The sequence below is a fragment of the Mauremys reevesii genome, linkage group 22, assembly GCF_016161935.1.
Source record: "Mauremys reevesii isolate NIE-2019 linkage group 22, ASM1616193v1, whole genome shotgun sequence".
In the NCBI taxonomy this organism is placed as follows: domain Eukaryota; kingdom Metazoa; phylum Chordata; order Testudines; family Geoemydidae; genus Mauremys; species Mauremys reevesii.
The window spans coordinates 7715690-7731269 of NC_052644.1; the positions used below are offsets into that span (position 1 = coordinate 7715690).

A 15580-nucleotide genomic window follows, 5' to 3' on the forward strand; every position below is an offset into this window, starting at 1 on the left:
ATTCATGGCCATGAAAAACGCGTCATGGACTGTCCGTGAAATCTGGTCTTTTAGGTGCTTTTAGCCTCCACTATACAGATGTCAAGGGGGAGACCAGCATAGGTCAAATTGGGTGTCCTGACCCAAAAGGAAGTTGCAGGATGGGGTCTCTCCCCTGGTCCTGCCTGGAGCAGGCCCCCCCCCCACGCATCTCCCCCACTGTCCCGCTGCGTCCCTGCCTGAGAGAAAGAGGCGCCTCTCCACCCACAGCACAAGCAAGCACTGAATATCCTACACTACGCCCGGGCATCAACTGCTGTCTGCTGCCCCAGGGTCCTCGTGCCCCCCATTCACTCCCTCCCAGAGCCTTAGGCAGGTGGGGGGCAGAGTTTGGGGGGACAGGTTCTGGGCACCACCAAAATTTCTACAAACCTGCCACCTTTTACTTCCCTCCAAACCAGAAGAGCCCACAGGACCCCTGCCCCTGCTGGTGCTGAGTGGGAGGGTCTTGTGGCTCAGCAGCAGAGAGCCCATTTGGGAAGGTTCCCCCAGGGAAGGCTGGAAATCAGGGTCCCCGTCACCAGAATAAAGTCCTCAGGAAGGATCGACCGAGTCTGGTACGAGAGATTATTTTATTAGCATGGCCCCTGCTGCAGAACCACGGCCACCGGCTACACGGAACCCAGGCGTCCGGGACACAAAGTGGTTACAAGGGAAACAAATTCCTCCGGCGGAGGGGGGGCGCCCCCTGGACAAGATGGGAAGCTGGGAGGTGGGTGACAGCAGCCTCAAGGCTGAGACTCAGCCACTCATCACAGCAGTGGCTGCGCAAAGCGCCACCAGATCCTGTGTCTCTGCACCCCGCTCCCTGCTGCAGCCCTGGTCTATGGGGTCTGGTCACTGCAGGACACGGGCGGGGCGACGCGTTCTTCCTGCGCTCTAATTGGTCGGGCTCTGTCTCCTCTTCCTATTGGATGTGTCGGGAGGGGCGGAGCTTCCCAGGGCGGGGTCCGGCGTCAGGGGGCCCCAAGGCGGCTCTTGAGCAGCACGTGGAGCGGCCCGGAGCGCGAGAGGGTAAGGCGGTGGGCCCCCTCCCCAATGCGTTCACCCCCACCCCAATTCCTCCCCCTCTTCTACCCTCTGCCCTCCTCTTCTAGCCCCTGCCCCAAATTCCTGACATCCTCCCCAATTCTACCCCCAAATACCTCCCATTCTCCCCCTCTTCTACCTCTGCCCCCATATTCCTTCCCATCTTTTACCCACCTGCTCCCAAATACCCCCATCCACCCATCTCTTCTACCCACCTGCCCCCATAACTCCCATCCTCCCCCTCTTCTACCCCCAAATACCTCCCATTCTTCCCCTCTTATAGCCCTGCCCCATATTCCTCCCACGTCTTCTACCCACCTACCTCCCTCCCCTTTTCTAGCCCCTGCCCCCAAATACCTCCCATGCCTCCCCCTCTTCTTGCCTCTTGCCTCCAATACCATCCCCCCTTTTCTCGCCCCCCTCTGCCCAAATACCTTCCATCCTCCTTGTCTTCTAACTCTCCCCTTGGTTCCTCCCCCTCTTTTAGTCCCTGCCCCTGAAATTCCTCCCCCTCTTCTAGCCCCACCCCAAAATACCTCCCACCCCATCTTCTAGCTCCCTTCTTCCAAATACCTCCCATCCTCTCCCCTCTTCTAGCCCCCATCCCCTCACCCCCTCCTCTAGCCCCCAGCCCTGCCTCTACCCCCTCCTAACACCTACCCTGACCCCCCCAGCACTCCCTCTAGACCCTCCCAAATACCATGCCCCCCCACTTCCTCCATTTTTAGACACCCCCCCAACACCTGCCCTGACCCCCCCTCCCTCTCCCTCTCTATCCCCCAACACCCAGGGATTTTTCAACCTTTTTCATTTGCGGACCCCCAAAACATTTCAAATGGAGGTGCGGCCTGCTTTGGAAATCTCCGCCGTACTCTGCAGACCCCCAGGGAGCTGGGTACCATGGGTTGAAAACCACTGACCTAGACCCTCCCCCCCGACATCTACCCCAGCACCTCTGTCCTCTAGACCCCCTGCCCACCTGCTTTCCTCCTCTAGCCTTCAGAGACGAAAGGAGCCAGCAAGGATCCCGAGAGCTGGGCGGGTGAATGTGTTGCCCCCTCCACAGGCGGGCTGGACTCTAGTGTTATTTATCCAATCTGAATAAATAATCCCTCCCTGCTTGTAATCTCAGCTCCTGCCCTAATTTGCCTCTGGCGCTAATCCTGCCTCCTCGGATTCCTCCCCTGCTAACCCTCCCTGTTCCCTTTACCCTGGTGATAAACCTGCCCCCTCCTCTAATCCCACCTCCTTCCCTAATCTGTTTCTGGCACTAATCCCACCTTCTACTCCACCCGCCCCCATGAACCTAGCCCCCTCCTCTAATTGCCTCCCCAGGATCCATCTCTAATCCTGCCCCTCCTCTCCTCTTCCCTCTGGTGCTAACTCTGTTTCCCACACCTGGCTCTAACCTCCTAATCTCCCCCAGATCTAATCCCGGTCCCATCCCAGCCCCCGCACTCCCTGTTCTGCTGTCTGACCCATGGCTGGGTTCTTGCTCCTTTCAGCTGGCATGGAGGGGGCTCCACCAGATGGTCCCGGAAAACCCCCGCTGGTGACTTCACTCTGGATCCAGCCCTTGTCCCTGTGGGAGTCCCTGGACTCGGAGGGGAAGGATCCCCGGCCTGAGCCCGGCTCTCCTGGTTGCGCCTCCTGGCCAGGGGGTGCTGCTGTGCAGGGGGCAGCTGGTGGGCATGGGTTGGGCTTGAGCAAATATCAGGGCAAGATTAAGCCAGTCCGGAGTCCTGGGTGCATCATGGCATTGGGCTCTGACCCCCTTGCTGTGTCTCTGCCCCACCTGAAGTGACAGGGGTGAGGCTCCCTTCCCTGAGAGGCAGGGGCATTGGTATGGGGCCCTATCCCCAGGAGTGGCAGCAGGCCCTCTCTTCTCTGGTGCGGCGGGGCTGACAGCCCTTGCAGGGGGCCATACTACCCCCAGCAGCTGCGGTGTGGGCAGGCACTCTCCCCCTCCTGTCCAACACAGCTCTCAGGGGGGTGGGCGTGGCCAGGCCCCCTGGAGCAGTAGGGCTGGGAGTCAACACCCAGTGAAGCTGAGGCAGTTGCCCCACACTCAGTGATAGGCTCAGGCTCTTGGCAGACTCAGGCAGCGTCAGTCACATCCCGAGCAGCTCCCCCCTTGCAGCCATGGGCTCAGGCTCTCGGCAGACTCAGGCAGCGTCAGTCACATCCCGAGCAGCTCCCTCCCTGCAGCCATGGGCTCAGGCTCTCGGCAGGCTCAGGCTCTCGGCAGACTCAGGCAGCGTCAGTCACATCCCGAGCAGCCCCCCTCTTGCAGCCATGGGCTCAGGCAGCATTGTCGCCTCAGTTACGCTCCGGTTACATTTTTTGAGCTTTTCTTGCTAACCACAAGAACGGTTTTGCTTTCGGGTGCAAGGTGAGGTCCTGCTGGGGTCTCGTGACGCTGGGGGCCTCTGCCATCCCCCCTGGTGGTTTGGGAACAGGCTGGCACATCGCAGGGAGCTCCCAGTACAGTTTAACCAGGCGAGACTGAGATGTGGACCCTGTTAGTAAGCGGGGGGAGCCATGGTGGGTGACAGGGGCGGGTGTGTGGCTGCAGGTTGTGACATCACAGCGTAGTGTGGGGTTGGTAGAAAGGGCTGGGGTTGAATGGATGGTGTGGCATGGGGAGGGTGAGGCTGGGGGTGTGGCTGGCTGGATGGCATGGTCTAGCGTGGGGGTACAGGGGGTGGCTGGAGGGCTTTGTATGGGGTGGGCAGTGAGGACGGGGTGCAGTGAGTTTAGCTGGAGAGACTCATGCCTGCATTTCCCGCTACCCTGTGCCAATATCCATCCCCCTGCAGAGCCCTTGTCTGGGCCCATTCCGCCCTGTGAGTGGCCGTTCCTGAGGACGTGTGCCAGAAACCCCAGGGTGCTGCTCAGTGCATCCAGTGCTCCCCGGCCAGCTGCTCCGCATGGAGACCGGGAACGCAGGTGAGTGTGAAGGTCACGCTGAGCAGAGCAGCACTGGGCAGCTGGCCCCATAAAGCCAGGTGGGGACCCCAGAGCCCCCAGCCTGTGCTGATAATGCTGAGCATCAAAGATCTTTAATCTCTAGGGAGTTAGTGGCTAAGCTGGGAGTAGAACCCAGGCATCCTGGTTCCCAGCCTCCCCCCGATCTCCTGCTGTAAGCACTAGACCCCCCGCGCCCCTCTGAGAACTGGGGAATAGAACCCCAGCAGAATCCTGGTTCCCAGCCCCCTGCTCTAACCACTAGACCCCACTCCCCTCCCAGAACCGGGGAATAGAACCCGGGGTCCTACCTTGTGCAGGGGATGCTGTGGTGCTCCCTAAAGCGACCGCTCCTCCTGCCTCTTGGGACTGGCAGCACTTTCTCTCTTGTCCTGTAGCCTCAGAGCAGTGGCTAGAGGCCTATTTCCTGAGACCTCGGGTCACAGGCAAGAGGCTGGTGCCCCCGGGCAGCCCTGTCTGGCCCCACTGGGCCCAGTCCTGGGGGTTCCCCTAACTCATCTCCCCCAGCCGTGCCCAGGCCTGGGCATCCCTGTCTGGTCCCATCACGGTGCTTCCCACGCCACGTGCCCCGTCCAACCCCATTGCGTCGCTCTGACCCCTGCCCTCTCCCAGGCCTTCTCCTCTGGCCTGTCATGCCACATGCTTCTGTGCTCTGCTCGTGATTTCCCCTCTCCCAGATCTCCATGGGGCCACCCCACAAACTGTGTGCCTGGTCTGACCCCGTCGCACCGCTCCCCCCCCCCCCCGCCAGCTCCCCGCGTGCCCGGTCTGACCCCGCCGCACCGCTCCCAGCTCCCGCGTGCCCAGTCTGACCCCGTCGCACCGCTCCCGCCAGCTCCCGCGTGCCTGGTCTGACCCGCCGCACCGCTCCCCCAGCTCCCTGCGTGCCCGGTCTGACCCGTCGCCGCTCCCCAGCTCCCTGCGTGCCCGGTCTGACCCGTCGCACCGCTCCCCCAGCTCCCTGCATGCCCGGTCTGACCCGTCGCACCGCTCCCCCAGCTCCCGCGTGCCCGGTCTGACCCGTCGCACCGCTCCCCCAGCTCCCGCGTGCGGTCTGACCCGTCGCACCGCTCCCCCAGCTCCCTGCGTGCCCGGTCTGACCCGTCGCACCGCTCCCCCAGCTCCCTGCGTGCCCGGTCTGACCCCGTCGCACCGCCTCCCCCAGCTCCCTGCGTGCCCGGTCTGACCCCGTCGCACCGCCCCCCAGCTCCCGCGTGCCCGGTCTGACCCGTCGCACCGCTCCCGCCAGCTCCCGCGTGCCCGGTCTGACCCGCACCGCTCCCAGCTCCCGCGTGCCCGGTCTGACCCGTCGCACCGCTCCCCCAGCTCCCGCGTGCCCGGTCTGACCCCGTCGCACCGCTCCCCCAGCTCCCGCGTGCCCGGTCTGACCCGTCGCACCGCTCCCCAGCTCCCTGCGTGCCCGGTCTGACCCCGTCGCACCGCTCCCCAGCTCCCTGCGTGCCCAGTCTGACCCCGTCGCACCGCTCTCTCCTGCCCAGCTCCCTGCGTGCCCAGTCTGACCCCGCCGCACCGCTCCCCAGCTCCCGCGTGCGGTCTGACCGCGTCGCACCGCTCCCCCCCCAGCTCCCGGTGTGCCCGGTCTGGCCCCGGCGCACCGCTCCCCAGCTCCCGCGTGCCCGACCCCGTCGCACCGCCTCCCAGCTCCCGCGTGCCCGGTCTGACCCGTCGCACCGCTCCCCAGCTCCCGCGTGCCCGGTCTGACCCCGCCGCACCGCTCCCCCAGCTCCCGCCCGGTCTGACCCCGTCGCACCGCTCCCCCAGCTCCCGCGTGCCCGGTCTGACCCTGTCGCACTGCTCCCCACCAGCTCCCGCGTGCCCGGTCTGACCCGTCGCACCGCTTCCCCACCCCCAGCTCCCTGCGTGCCCGGTCTGACCCGTCGCACCGCTCCCCCCCCCGCTCCCTGTGCCCGGTCTGACCCCGTCGCACCGCTCCCCCCCAGCTCCCTGCGTGCCTGGTCTGACCCCGTCGCACTGCTCCCCCTGGTGTGCCCAGTCCCTCTGCTGCTGCCCGCCGTGTGGCCAGTCTCACTCCGTCGCACTGCTCCCCCTCCCCCGTGTGCCCGATCTGACCCCCGCTTGGCATAAGGGGGTTACACTGATGCCCATCACCGCAGCATCTGGGCAGAGTTCCTCAATGCCCAAGGACCAGATCTGCTTTCTTCACACTCCCCGTCTCCCTACTGCAGAAAACGAGTTCTCCCTCGTGCATCGTTGTGCGGCCCTCACCAGCGACACCTTCGACCGGCTCCTGGCAGGGGACCCGCAGTACTGGAGCTGTAAGAGCAGTGTGGCAGCCTTCATCCTGGAGCGAGGTGAGCTGCATCTGGCTGGCCAGGCCCTGCCAGCCCCCCCACTACCCCACAAGGCTGGATGGCTGCAGGAGAAGCTCACCCTTCCCCTTGAAGGAAGCCATTGAGCAGATGCAGCCAGGCGGCAGATGGCCTGCAGGGGTCTGACCCAGGCTGCACTGTGGTGTGTGTTGGACAGAGGTGGTGCTCTCCCCGGCAGGGGAGATGCATCCAGCCCTGTGGGGTGGGAGGTTGGGGTCTATGGACTGGGGAGAACCCTCCACAGATGAAAGAACAAATGGGTGGCTGATCATAGATGGGTTGGTGCGTTCCCTGGTGCTTGGAGCCAGGACTCCTGGGTTCTCTCCCCAGTTTTCAGAAGGGAGTGTCATTTAAGGGTCGGAGCCAGGAATATAAGCTAGGAAACCTGCCCACTTCCTTCTCCCAAATTCTAAGTGATGCAGAAGTCCCAGAACCAGGAATAGAACCCAGGAGTCCTGGATCCCAGCCCCCTCCGCTCTTTAACCATTAGAGTCCACTCCCCTCCCTGAGCTGGGGAGAGAACCCAGGAGTCCTGGCTCCCAGCCCCCTCCCCTCTTTAACCATTAGAGCCCACTCCCCTCCCTGAGCTGGGGATAGAACCCAGGAGTCCTGGCTCCCAGCCCCCTCCCCTCTTTAACCATTAGAGCCCACTCCCCTCCCTGAGCTGGGGATAGAACCCAGGAGTCCTGGCTCCCAGCCCCCCGGCTCTGATCACTAAACTGGAGGAGTCACAGTAGTTTGAGGCTGGGGCAGTGATGAGGGCAGGTTACCCCTGGCCCCGCTGCCTCCACCCTCCCTCCTCAGTCTTTGTCCTCCTGGTGCCCCAGCGCTGTGGCTTAACCCTTCCCTGCCCTGCAGAGGTGATGGACACGCAGCAGGGTTGCAGGGAGAGCTTTGAGCTGGTGGCGCTGGGCACTGGCGAGACCTGCTACGGTGGCTGGCTGGATTTCAGAGGCTGGCGGCTCCATGACATGCACGGCCTGGTGGTGGCTCGCCGGGCGCTGCAGAGGTGAGATGTGCTCTGGTCACTAAGCTGCAATGTGAGGCTGGCTGGACGGGCTAGAGATGGGGCGGGGCCAATGGGGTCTGGAGGAGCCAGCCCATAACAGTCAGGGAGGGGCCCGATCCTCCTTATCGAGGCTGGAGCCTAGCAGTTATAATAGGAGACTCCCTCCCGTAGCAGGAATCAGACCCTAACTCCCAGCCCCCCTGCTCTAACTACTAGATCCCACTCCCCTCCCAGACCTGCGTATAGTCCTGCCTCCTAGCTCCCCTTCTGTAACCCGCTGTATGGACAGGATGGACGAGTCCTTGCGGGAGGAGATGAATTTAGGGTGTTCTATGGGCTGGAGAAGTCGGGGTGACGAGTGCTGGGTTTGAAATTGATGGGGGCAGCGAACGGGATCTAGTCGTATGTCCCATTGAGGGGGTTTTATGGGTGGATGTGAAGGTTGGGGAGATCAGTCCGGTCCTGTGTGGGGATGGGGGCAGGGGGCCGAGCTCTTGTGGGACCAGTCCCGGCGGCGATGGGTGATCTCTGCTTCCCTCCCCCGCCCGGCAGGTACCTGTACAAACAGCTGCTGCTGTGGTGCAGCCTGAAGGAGCCAGCGGACCGGGAGAAATGCATCTTCCAGCCCTCAGCAGAGGGGGGGCTGCTGGCCCTCAAGCCGAAGGTCTTTGTGCATCTGTATCTGAGCCACGTGCCCACAGGGGCCTCCGAGAACTTCCTGTGAGTGTGGGGACTGGGGGGCAGAAGGGTCGAGGCTGTGGGGCGGTGCTGGGGAGTGCCATGGGACACAGGTGTGGGGTGGCATTGCTGTAGGAGGGTGGGCTGGGGGGGTTAGAGCTGGGGATCAACAGTGCGGTGATGGAGGCAGAGGAGTGGGAGAGAGCTAGGGGGCAGGGGGCTGCCATGGGGCAGAGGAGCATGGCAGAGATGGGGAGTAGTACTAGGGTGTGGCGGGGCAGTGGGGTGGAGCTGAGGGACAGAGATGTGGGGCAGTAGGGTGGCAGGGAGGTGCTGGGGGTGTGGTGCTGAGGATGGTGAGGATCTGCTGAGGGGCAGAGGCGTGGGTTGATGCTGGGGGGTGCTGTCGTGGGGCTGGGGACTGTTTGTCTTTTCTCCCTAGAAATCAGCCCTTTTTCTAGTGGCTGATAAACCCCAAGCTGCCCCCAACCCAATGGCCCTGTCCCCTGCCCCCCTCTGACCCGCCGTGCCCGTCCCCCCGCCCTGCTCACTGCAGCATCCCGTTCCCTGGGAGAAAGCCCTCGGTCAGCCTCTACGTCCATGCCAAGGGCACGCTGATGCCCGTCCCCAGCTGCCCCGCAAGCCTGCTGGCCGCCTGCGTCTGCTGCGCCTCCGGCAGCGACAAGCTGAGCCGCTGGAGCGTGCTGGGCCTGCAGGGGGCGCTCCTCAGCCACTTCATGGAGCCGCTGTACCTCTCCAGCATCATCCTAGGTGAGAACTGAGGCTACCGTGGGCAGGAGGGCTGAGTGGGGGGGTGCTGTGCTGCAGGGGGTCAGTGGGGAGGTGTAATGCGGGGGGGGGTGTCACGGAGTGTAGGGGAGTCAGGCCCTGCACCCCCGGGCTCCCTGCCGATTCACAAGGACTCTCAGCCAGCCAGTAAAGCAGAAGGTTTATTTAGACGACGGGAATACAGTCCAACACAGGTCTTGCAGGCACAGATAACAGGATCCCCCCTGTTAGATCCATCTCGGGGCCCCCAGGAGCCCCACAGCCCCCATCGGGGATCAGAGCCCTCTCTCTCTGCCTCCCCTCTTATCCCCAGCCAGCTCGTCTGCCCAACCCCCTCCGGCCCCTCCTCTCTGCTCAACTTCTTTCCCGGGCCAGGAGGTCACCTGACCCCTTTCTCTCCAACACCTTTAGATGCACCTTTGCAGGGGAGGTGCTCGGGCACACGGGGGGCAGCAGCAGAGGGACTGGGCACACCAGTTGCTAGGAGACAGAGTGTCAGGCATTCGGCCTTCTGCTTTGCTAGATACTTAGGGGCCTGCACCCAGCATTCCCAGCCCCCAGTACGAACAGTCCCACTTCGTCACAGGGGGTCAGTAGCAGTGCCAGGCTGCAGGGAGTGGTGGTGGGGGCGAGTGGGGAGCACAGTGGTGCAGGGGGGTTCAGTAGGGGCACTGTGCAGCAGGGAGCAGAGCATGGAGGGGGCTCGATGGGGGCACCATGCTGGGGGAGTGGGGGTGTGTGCTCGGGAGAGGATCTGTGGAATGGGGGGCTCAGCAGGGGGCGCTGTGCCGCAGGGAGGGAGGGGGGGCAGGGGCCCAGCAGGGGGCGCTTTCTCTGAACAGCACATATGCCAGCATGGAACAAGGGGGTGCTGTGCCGCTGGGCGGGGGGTTCAGTAGGGGCAGTGTGCAGCAGGGAGGAGAGCATGGAGGGGGCTCGATGGGGGCACCGTGCTGGGGGAGTGGGGGTGTGTCCCCGGGAAAGGATCTGTGGAGTGGGGGGCTCAGCAGGGGGCACTGTGCAGCAGGGAGGGAGGGGGGGCAGGGGCCCAGCAGGGGGCGCTTTCTCTGCACAGCACTGATGCCAGCATGGCACAAGGGGGTGCTGTGCCGCTGGGCGGGGGGCTCAGTAGGGGCAGTGTGCAGCAGGGAGCAGAGCATGGAGGGGGCTCGATGGGGGCACCGTGCTGGGGGAGTGGGGGGGTGTGCTCGGGAGAGGATCTGTGGAGTGGGGGGCTCAGCAGGGGGCGCTGTGCCGTCTGGCGGGGGGCTCAGGGAGGGGGCAGGGGGTAAGCAGGGGGCGCTCTCCCTGCACAGCGCTGACGCCAGCATGGCACAGGGGGGCGCTGTGCTGCAGGGAGGGAGGGGGCAGGGGCCCAGCAGGGGGCGCTCTCCCTGCACAGCGCGGACGCCAGCATGGCACAAGGGGGCGCTGTGCCACAGGGAGCAGGGCAGGGGGCTCAGTGACTTGGAAGGGGTCATGCTTCAATGGCCTCGCAGCTGCCTCCATCTCTCTCCTTCCCCTGCCCAGCGGACCCCAGCCCCACCCAGCTCGCCCTGAACTGGGTCATCCACGAGCGGCTGCAGCTGGGCCCCGAGGCCGGCCTGCCAGCCCCCTATGCCCAGCACCAAGTCTCCTTCTTCCTGGGACCCCACGTCAGCCCCCTCAGCTCCAGCGCCGAGTGCAGCAGCCTGAGCCTCAACTGGTGCCGCGGGGACGCAGCCCCAGAGCAGGTGGACGGCACCACTGGGCTGCTAGTGCCGAAGTGAGTGGGGGGGCGGGGATCACAGTTCGGGGGGGGGGTGGAATTTATCTCTGGGTCCTCTGGGTCCCCTGAGTGGTCCTCTAGTGCCAGCAGGATGGGGGATGCTGGGGGATGGTTCCCAGTGGACGGGGATGGGGGTTGTACCCCGGGGGCTGCTCTCCGAAGCCAGGCTCCCCCATGAACACAGTGCGTGGGCTCCCCCCAGATGGTGTCTCTGCCTCCTGCAGTCCCCCCATCTAAGCCCCCTTCCTGGAGCTGGGGGGGCTCCGGAAATGAGCACTGGAGCCTGGTTCACCCTCCAGTGCGGCTGCAGCTGGGTGTTCGCCCAGTGTGTGACATGAGCGTCTCCGTTCCTAATGGCAGAGAACAGCCGAGGCGCCGGTGGTAACTGGCCCCTCCATGGCTGGCTGCGGATGGGTGGGCGGGTGGTGGGGCACTGGGGCCGAGGCGTGTCTGTCCCCAGTCTGTGGATAAAGCCGAGTCACTAGCACCCACGGCTGTTGATCAGCAGCTCGAGCTGCCCTTACCCCCTCTGAGTGTCTCCCCCCCCAGGAACCCCACCGCAGAGGACCAGGTCTTCCCCAGCCAGATCTGCAAAGCCGCCATGCTGCGATACTTCAGGGAGGTGGCGCAGCAGATGAACAGGAATGCCCTGCTGGCGCTGCCCACTTACCACCGAGCCAAGGTTGGGCGCTGCGGGGGGCAGGGGTGGGAGTGGGGCATGTTATATGGGTTGGAGGGGGGTGCTGCCTAGTGTTGAAGGGAAGACACTGGAGGGTGGGGATGTGGGTATGTCAGGAAGAATGGTAGGAGTCCGGACTCCTGGGTTCTGCTCCCAGCTCTGGGAGGGGGGAGAGGGGTCTAGTGGTTAGGAGAAGGGGGATGGGGACTTGGGAACAGAACCCAGGAGTCCTTCCCCCATCTGCCACTAACTCTGCATGTGACTTTAGTAGATCACTTCCCCAGTTTATGCCTCAGTCCCCGTTCCCCCGCCCCCAGTTCCGGCTCTGTGACATGGGGCTGATTCTCACCCCTGTCTGACTGCGAGGCCTAAACCCTTTTGCTCGAGTCCGCTAGCCCCGCCGTGCCCCGGCCAGTTCACACTGTGCCTCTTTCTCCCTCTTTAGAGCCAGGCTGAGTCTTACCAGAGCGCCAAGGAACAGCTCTTCGCTCACCTGGCCTCCCAAGGGCTTGGCAAGTGGCCTCAGAAGCACCTGGTGGACAACTTCACAGGATATGCCGTGAAATAGCCCCGGGGAGGGGTCTGGCCACCTGCCTCCTGGAAATGCCCCTGGGGCGGGGGAAGGAGTAAAATCTAGAGACTGTTGCAAATTTTGGGAGTTGGGGTTAGGGCTTTTAAACTCTGTTTGCCATGCTGTGTGGGGGAGGGGGCAAATGCCCACTTTTCATTTGATTTTTTCTTTGAATTGCGAGGGCTGTCGATTGCCCGGAGTTGCTCCCGCTGGTTCAGCCCTCTTGGCGCAGAGCAGCTGCCAACCTGCTTTCACGGATGGGTTAGTGCCGGTGCATTTAGCCCAGAATTTCTCCCTCTGTATCAGCCTTGTCCAGCGGTTAATTACACTCCTCTGTTACCTAGATTGAGCTGCTTTTAGTTTCACTCACTCACTCGCTCTCAGGCAGATTTTCCAGCCCTGGAATCATTCTTGTGGCTCTTCGAGCCCTTTCCAGTGTGTCTGCTGCCCGTCTGAAGTGTGTCCATCTAAGGAATAAAATCTCTACGTCCCCTATAGACCTGAACTACATTTTGTCAAACAAAGTTATGTGACCAAGCGGCCTTCGGGAAAGAGAGAGAACCTGCATCTCAAAGAGGTAAAAGACACTTTCAGTTCCATATAAAGTCACATTCCAGAGCAGGGTAAATGTGATGACTCTGAATTAGGACAAGATTCTCCCACTGCCTTCACCTCTGACCTATTCAAACCTGTTTCACTCAGCACTGGCTCATTATTACGGAGTTGTGTTACTTAAGAAAGTTTTATCATCATCATCCTAATGGGAAAAAAACAGCCAGCCTTTCCTTCGGCAAACAATCCCAACTCAGCAGGAAAATGACCAGAAGTGGCTTTGGAAATCGATCCGAACTGGGATTTAACCTCATAATGCTCATATCATGTTTGGGATTAATTGAATTCCCCTTTCCGGTGGGTGACTCTTTAATCTGCAGCCCTAATGAGTCTGATTTCAGATCACAGAAATTAGTGTGATCCCCAAGCACAGACCGTTGAGAACACTGCACCCACAGGCGCCGGCTTCCAATTGTCCTGGGGGGCGCAAAACCCCCACTCAAACCCAGATGCTGTCCCCCACTCCACCCCTTCCCTCAATGCATCACCCCCACCCCGCCTCTTCCCCACCTCTTTCCGCTTCCTCCTGAGCGTGCCCTGTCCCCACTCCTCCCCTTCCCTCCCAGTGCCTCCTGCATGCTGCAGAACAGCTGATCTGTGGTGGCAAGAGGAGCTGGAGGGAGGGTTGATTGGTGGTGCCATTGGCAGGTGGGAGGAGGTGGGGAGCTGGCTGCTGGTGGGTCCTAAGCACCTGCTAATTTTTATCCGTGGGTACTCCAGCCCTGGAGCACCCCTGGAGTCAGCACCTATGACTGCATCATATGACGCTTGGGAGGTGGAGGGTAGGATGTGAAGAAAATAAACTCCACATGGCTCCGACAGACGGGAACACTGCTGTGGTGATGGGGAAGGTGGGGATCTAGCTCAGGTGTCACAGAGACTGAAACTACACTTTTCTTCCTGTCCCTGTGTCACAGAGTCCCCGGGCGATGCTCTTGAACTGCTCCCCACAGCGCCAGTCAGGACTTTGGGGAGCCTCCTCTCCCTGGGAGCAGACTGTCTTCAGGGCAAGAAGCTCACACGGCTTCACCTCCTGGGTCTCTCCTTGGAGTATTCAGCATCCTCTGCCCCTCCGTGCGCTTCCCACAGTGAGTCTGCCCAGGCAGGGTCCTGGGGAAGCCAGAGGGTCCTGCACCCCCACCTTGCAGTCAGCTGTGACTCTCAGCCAGCCAGTAAAACTGAGGTTTATTAGATGACAGGAACATGGTCTAAAACAGCGAACCGGACCCCTCAGCCGGGTCCATTCTGGGGCCCAGCGAGCCAGACACCCCTGTCTGCCCTCACTGCCCATCCCCAGCCAGCTCCCAACAGAAAAACCCCTCCAGCCCCTCCTTTCTGGCCTTTTCCGGGCCAGGAGGTCACCTGATCTCTTGGTCTTCAACACCTTCAGTTGGTACTTTGCAGAGGAGGGGCCCAGGCCATCAGTTGCTAGGAGACAGAGGGTCGGGCATTTATGTTCACTGGCCCTTTGCTCTGCAGCAACCATACACCCTTATCCCACCACCTAGATACTTAAGAACTGCATAGGGGAAACTGAGGCACCCACACAGTCTTCAGAGAAAACATTAAGAACATTCCCAGGTTGTCACACCCTGGTCCTGCTCTTTGTTATATTTAAAAATATTTTAAATGAGAAAAAGGGTACACACAAGAATTGCTGTTCAGCTCCAGGCAGCGCAAGTGGGAATGAGACACCCTGTCCCGAGAGGGGAACGTGGTGGCTCTAAAGCAATGGGAGGAACAGTAGGAATGAGATACGATGGGTTTCTTTAGACTAGGAAAATGATGGCGGGTAGGTTGGGTCATGAGGAAACATGCTGAGTAACCCCAGCCACTATAAATGAGCTATGCCTTTATTGCAGGAAGTTTTGGGTTTTTACAATGGGATATTTAACTCAAACCAGCTATGGCCGTGGAAAATCCTTGTGCAGACCCATGTAGTTAGTTGAGGTCATCCTTATCTCTCCCACCTGTGGCTAATGGACATTCCTGGTAGGACTCATAGGACAAAGGAGTTGATAGAAAGGACCATGGGATACACCCCAAAGAAGGGCCTGCAAAAGGCAACAGTGGGCAACTTATCTGGGGGACCCGCAAGTGACACAAATGGTGCAAACAGCCTTAAAGGTCACTATGTGACACTGAAGAAAAACAATCTTTTGTCAGCTCTAGGCAAGGTTTTGGGGGTTTCTCTGCTGACAAAGAGCTGAGCTCTCATGGAAGCTTTTCCCACACTAGAACAGTGATGAGCTGCCAAAATCTTAGGAACCGGTTCCCTACCGGGTCTTCGGTGGCGCGGCTCTGGCAGGTGAAGGACCCGCCACCAAAGACTCAGTAGGGAACCGCCCGGTGAGTACACCTCCCACCCATGTCCTGCCCCTGACTGCCCCCCTCAGAAACCGCAACCCATAATCCCCCCCTGCTCCTTGTCCCCTGACCACTCCTTCCTGAGACCCCCAACCCTAACTGCCCCCCAGGACTCCACCCCCTGCCCAACTCGCCCTGTCCCCTGACTGCCCCCACCCCATCCACCAACAGCCCGACAGACCCCAGAACTCCCACGTGGCGCCTACCCAACCCCCCCTTCCCCATCCCCTGACTGCCCCCCAAGAGCCTCTGTCCTGTCCAACCCTCCCCCCCCCGCTCCCTGTCCCTGCCTTATCCAACCCCCTCAACCCCGGCCTCTTACCCCCGCTGGGGCCGGGCTGGAGCCGCGCCACACGGCCGGAGTCGGGGCTGGGGACCGGAGTCAGGGGCCGGAGCCGCGCCACATGGCCGCAGTTGGGACCTGGCCCGAGCGGGAGCTGCGTGGCCAGAGTCAGGCTGTGCGGTGCCTGGGGCCCTCCTCGTGCCCCAGTTCACTTGCAGGAAGCCCTGCTTCCCGTGAATCAGCTGATTCATAGGAAGCGGGGGAGGGGGAGGAGGTGGAGCTAGGTGAGCTGGGGCCAGGGGCAGGGCCGGGAGCTGCCACAGATTTTGTTAAATTTAAAAGCCTTTTTAGAACCAGGACAACTGGTTCTAAAAGGGCTTCTAAATTTAACAACCGGTTCCCGCGAACTGGTGGGAA

General features: G+C 61.8%; 1 protein-coding gene across 3 annotated transcripts; it reads left to right on the forward strand.

Moving 5' to 3' along the window:
- The first annotated feature begins 955 nt into the window (after positions 1-955).
- Positions 956-12826, forward strand: ADAD2 (adenosine deaminase domain containing 2). 3 transcript variants are annotated; one of them, XM_039509698.1, is made up of 9 exons: positions 956-1053; positions 3888-4017; positions 6264-6389; positions 7266-7416; positions 7969-8136; positions 8651-8865; positions 10414-10648; positions 11201-11333; positions 11776-12826. In XM_039509698.1, exons 2-9 carry the CDS (start codon positions 3999-4001, stop codon positions 11896-11898), a joined length of 1170 nt encoding a protein of 389 aa, XP_039365632.1. In that variant the 5' UTR covers positions 956-1053; positions 3888-3998; the 3' UTR covers positions 11899-12826. The 3 variants fall into 3 exon arrangements, with proteins under 3 accessions (XP_039365632.1, XP_039365633.1, XP_039365634.1); XM_039509699.1 differs by lacking the exon at positions 956-1053 and adding an exon at positions 2549-2753; XM_039509700.1 differs by lacking the exon at positions 956-1053 and adding an exon at positions 3339-3460.
- Positions 12827-15580: the final 2754 nt, after the last annotated feature.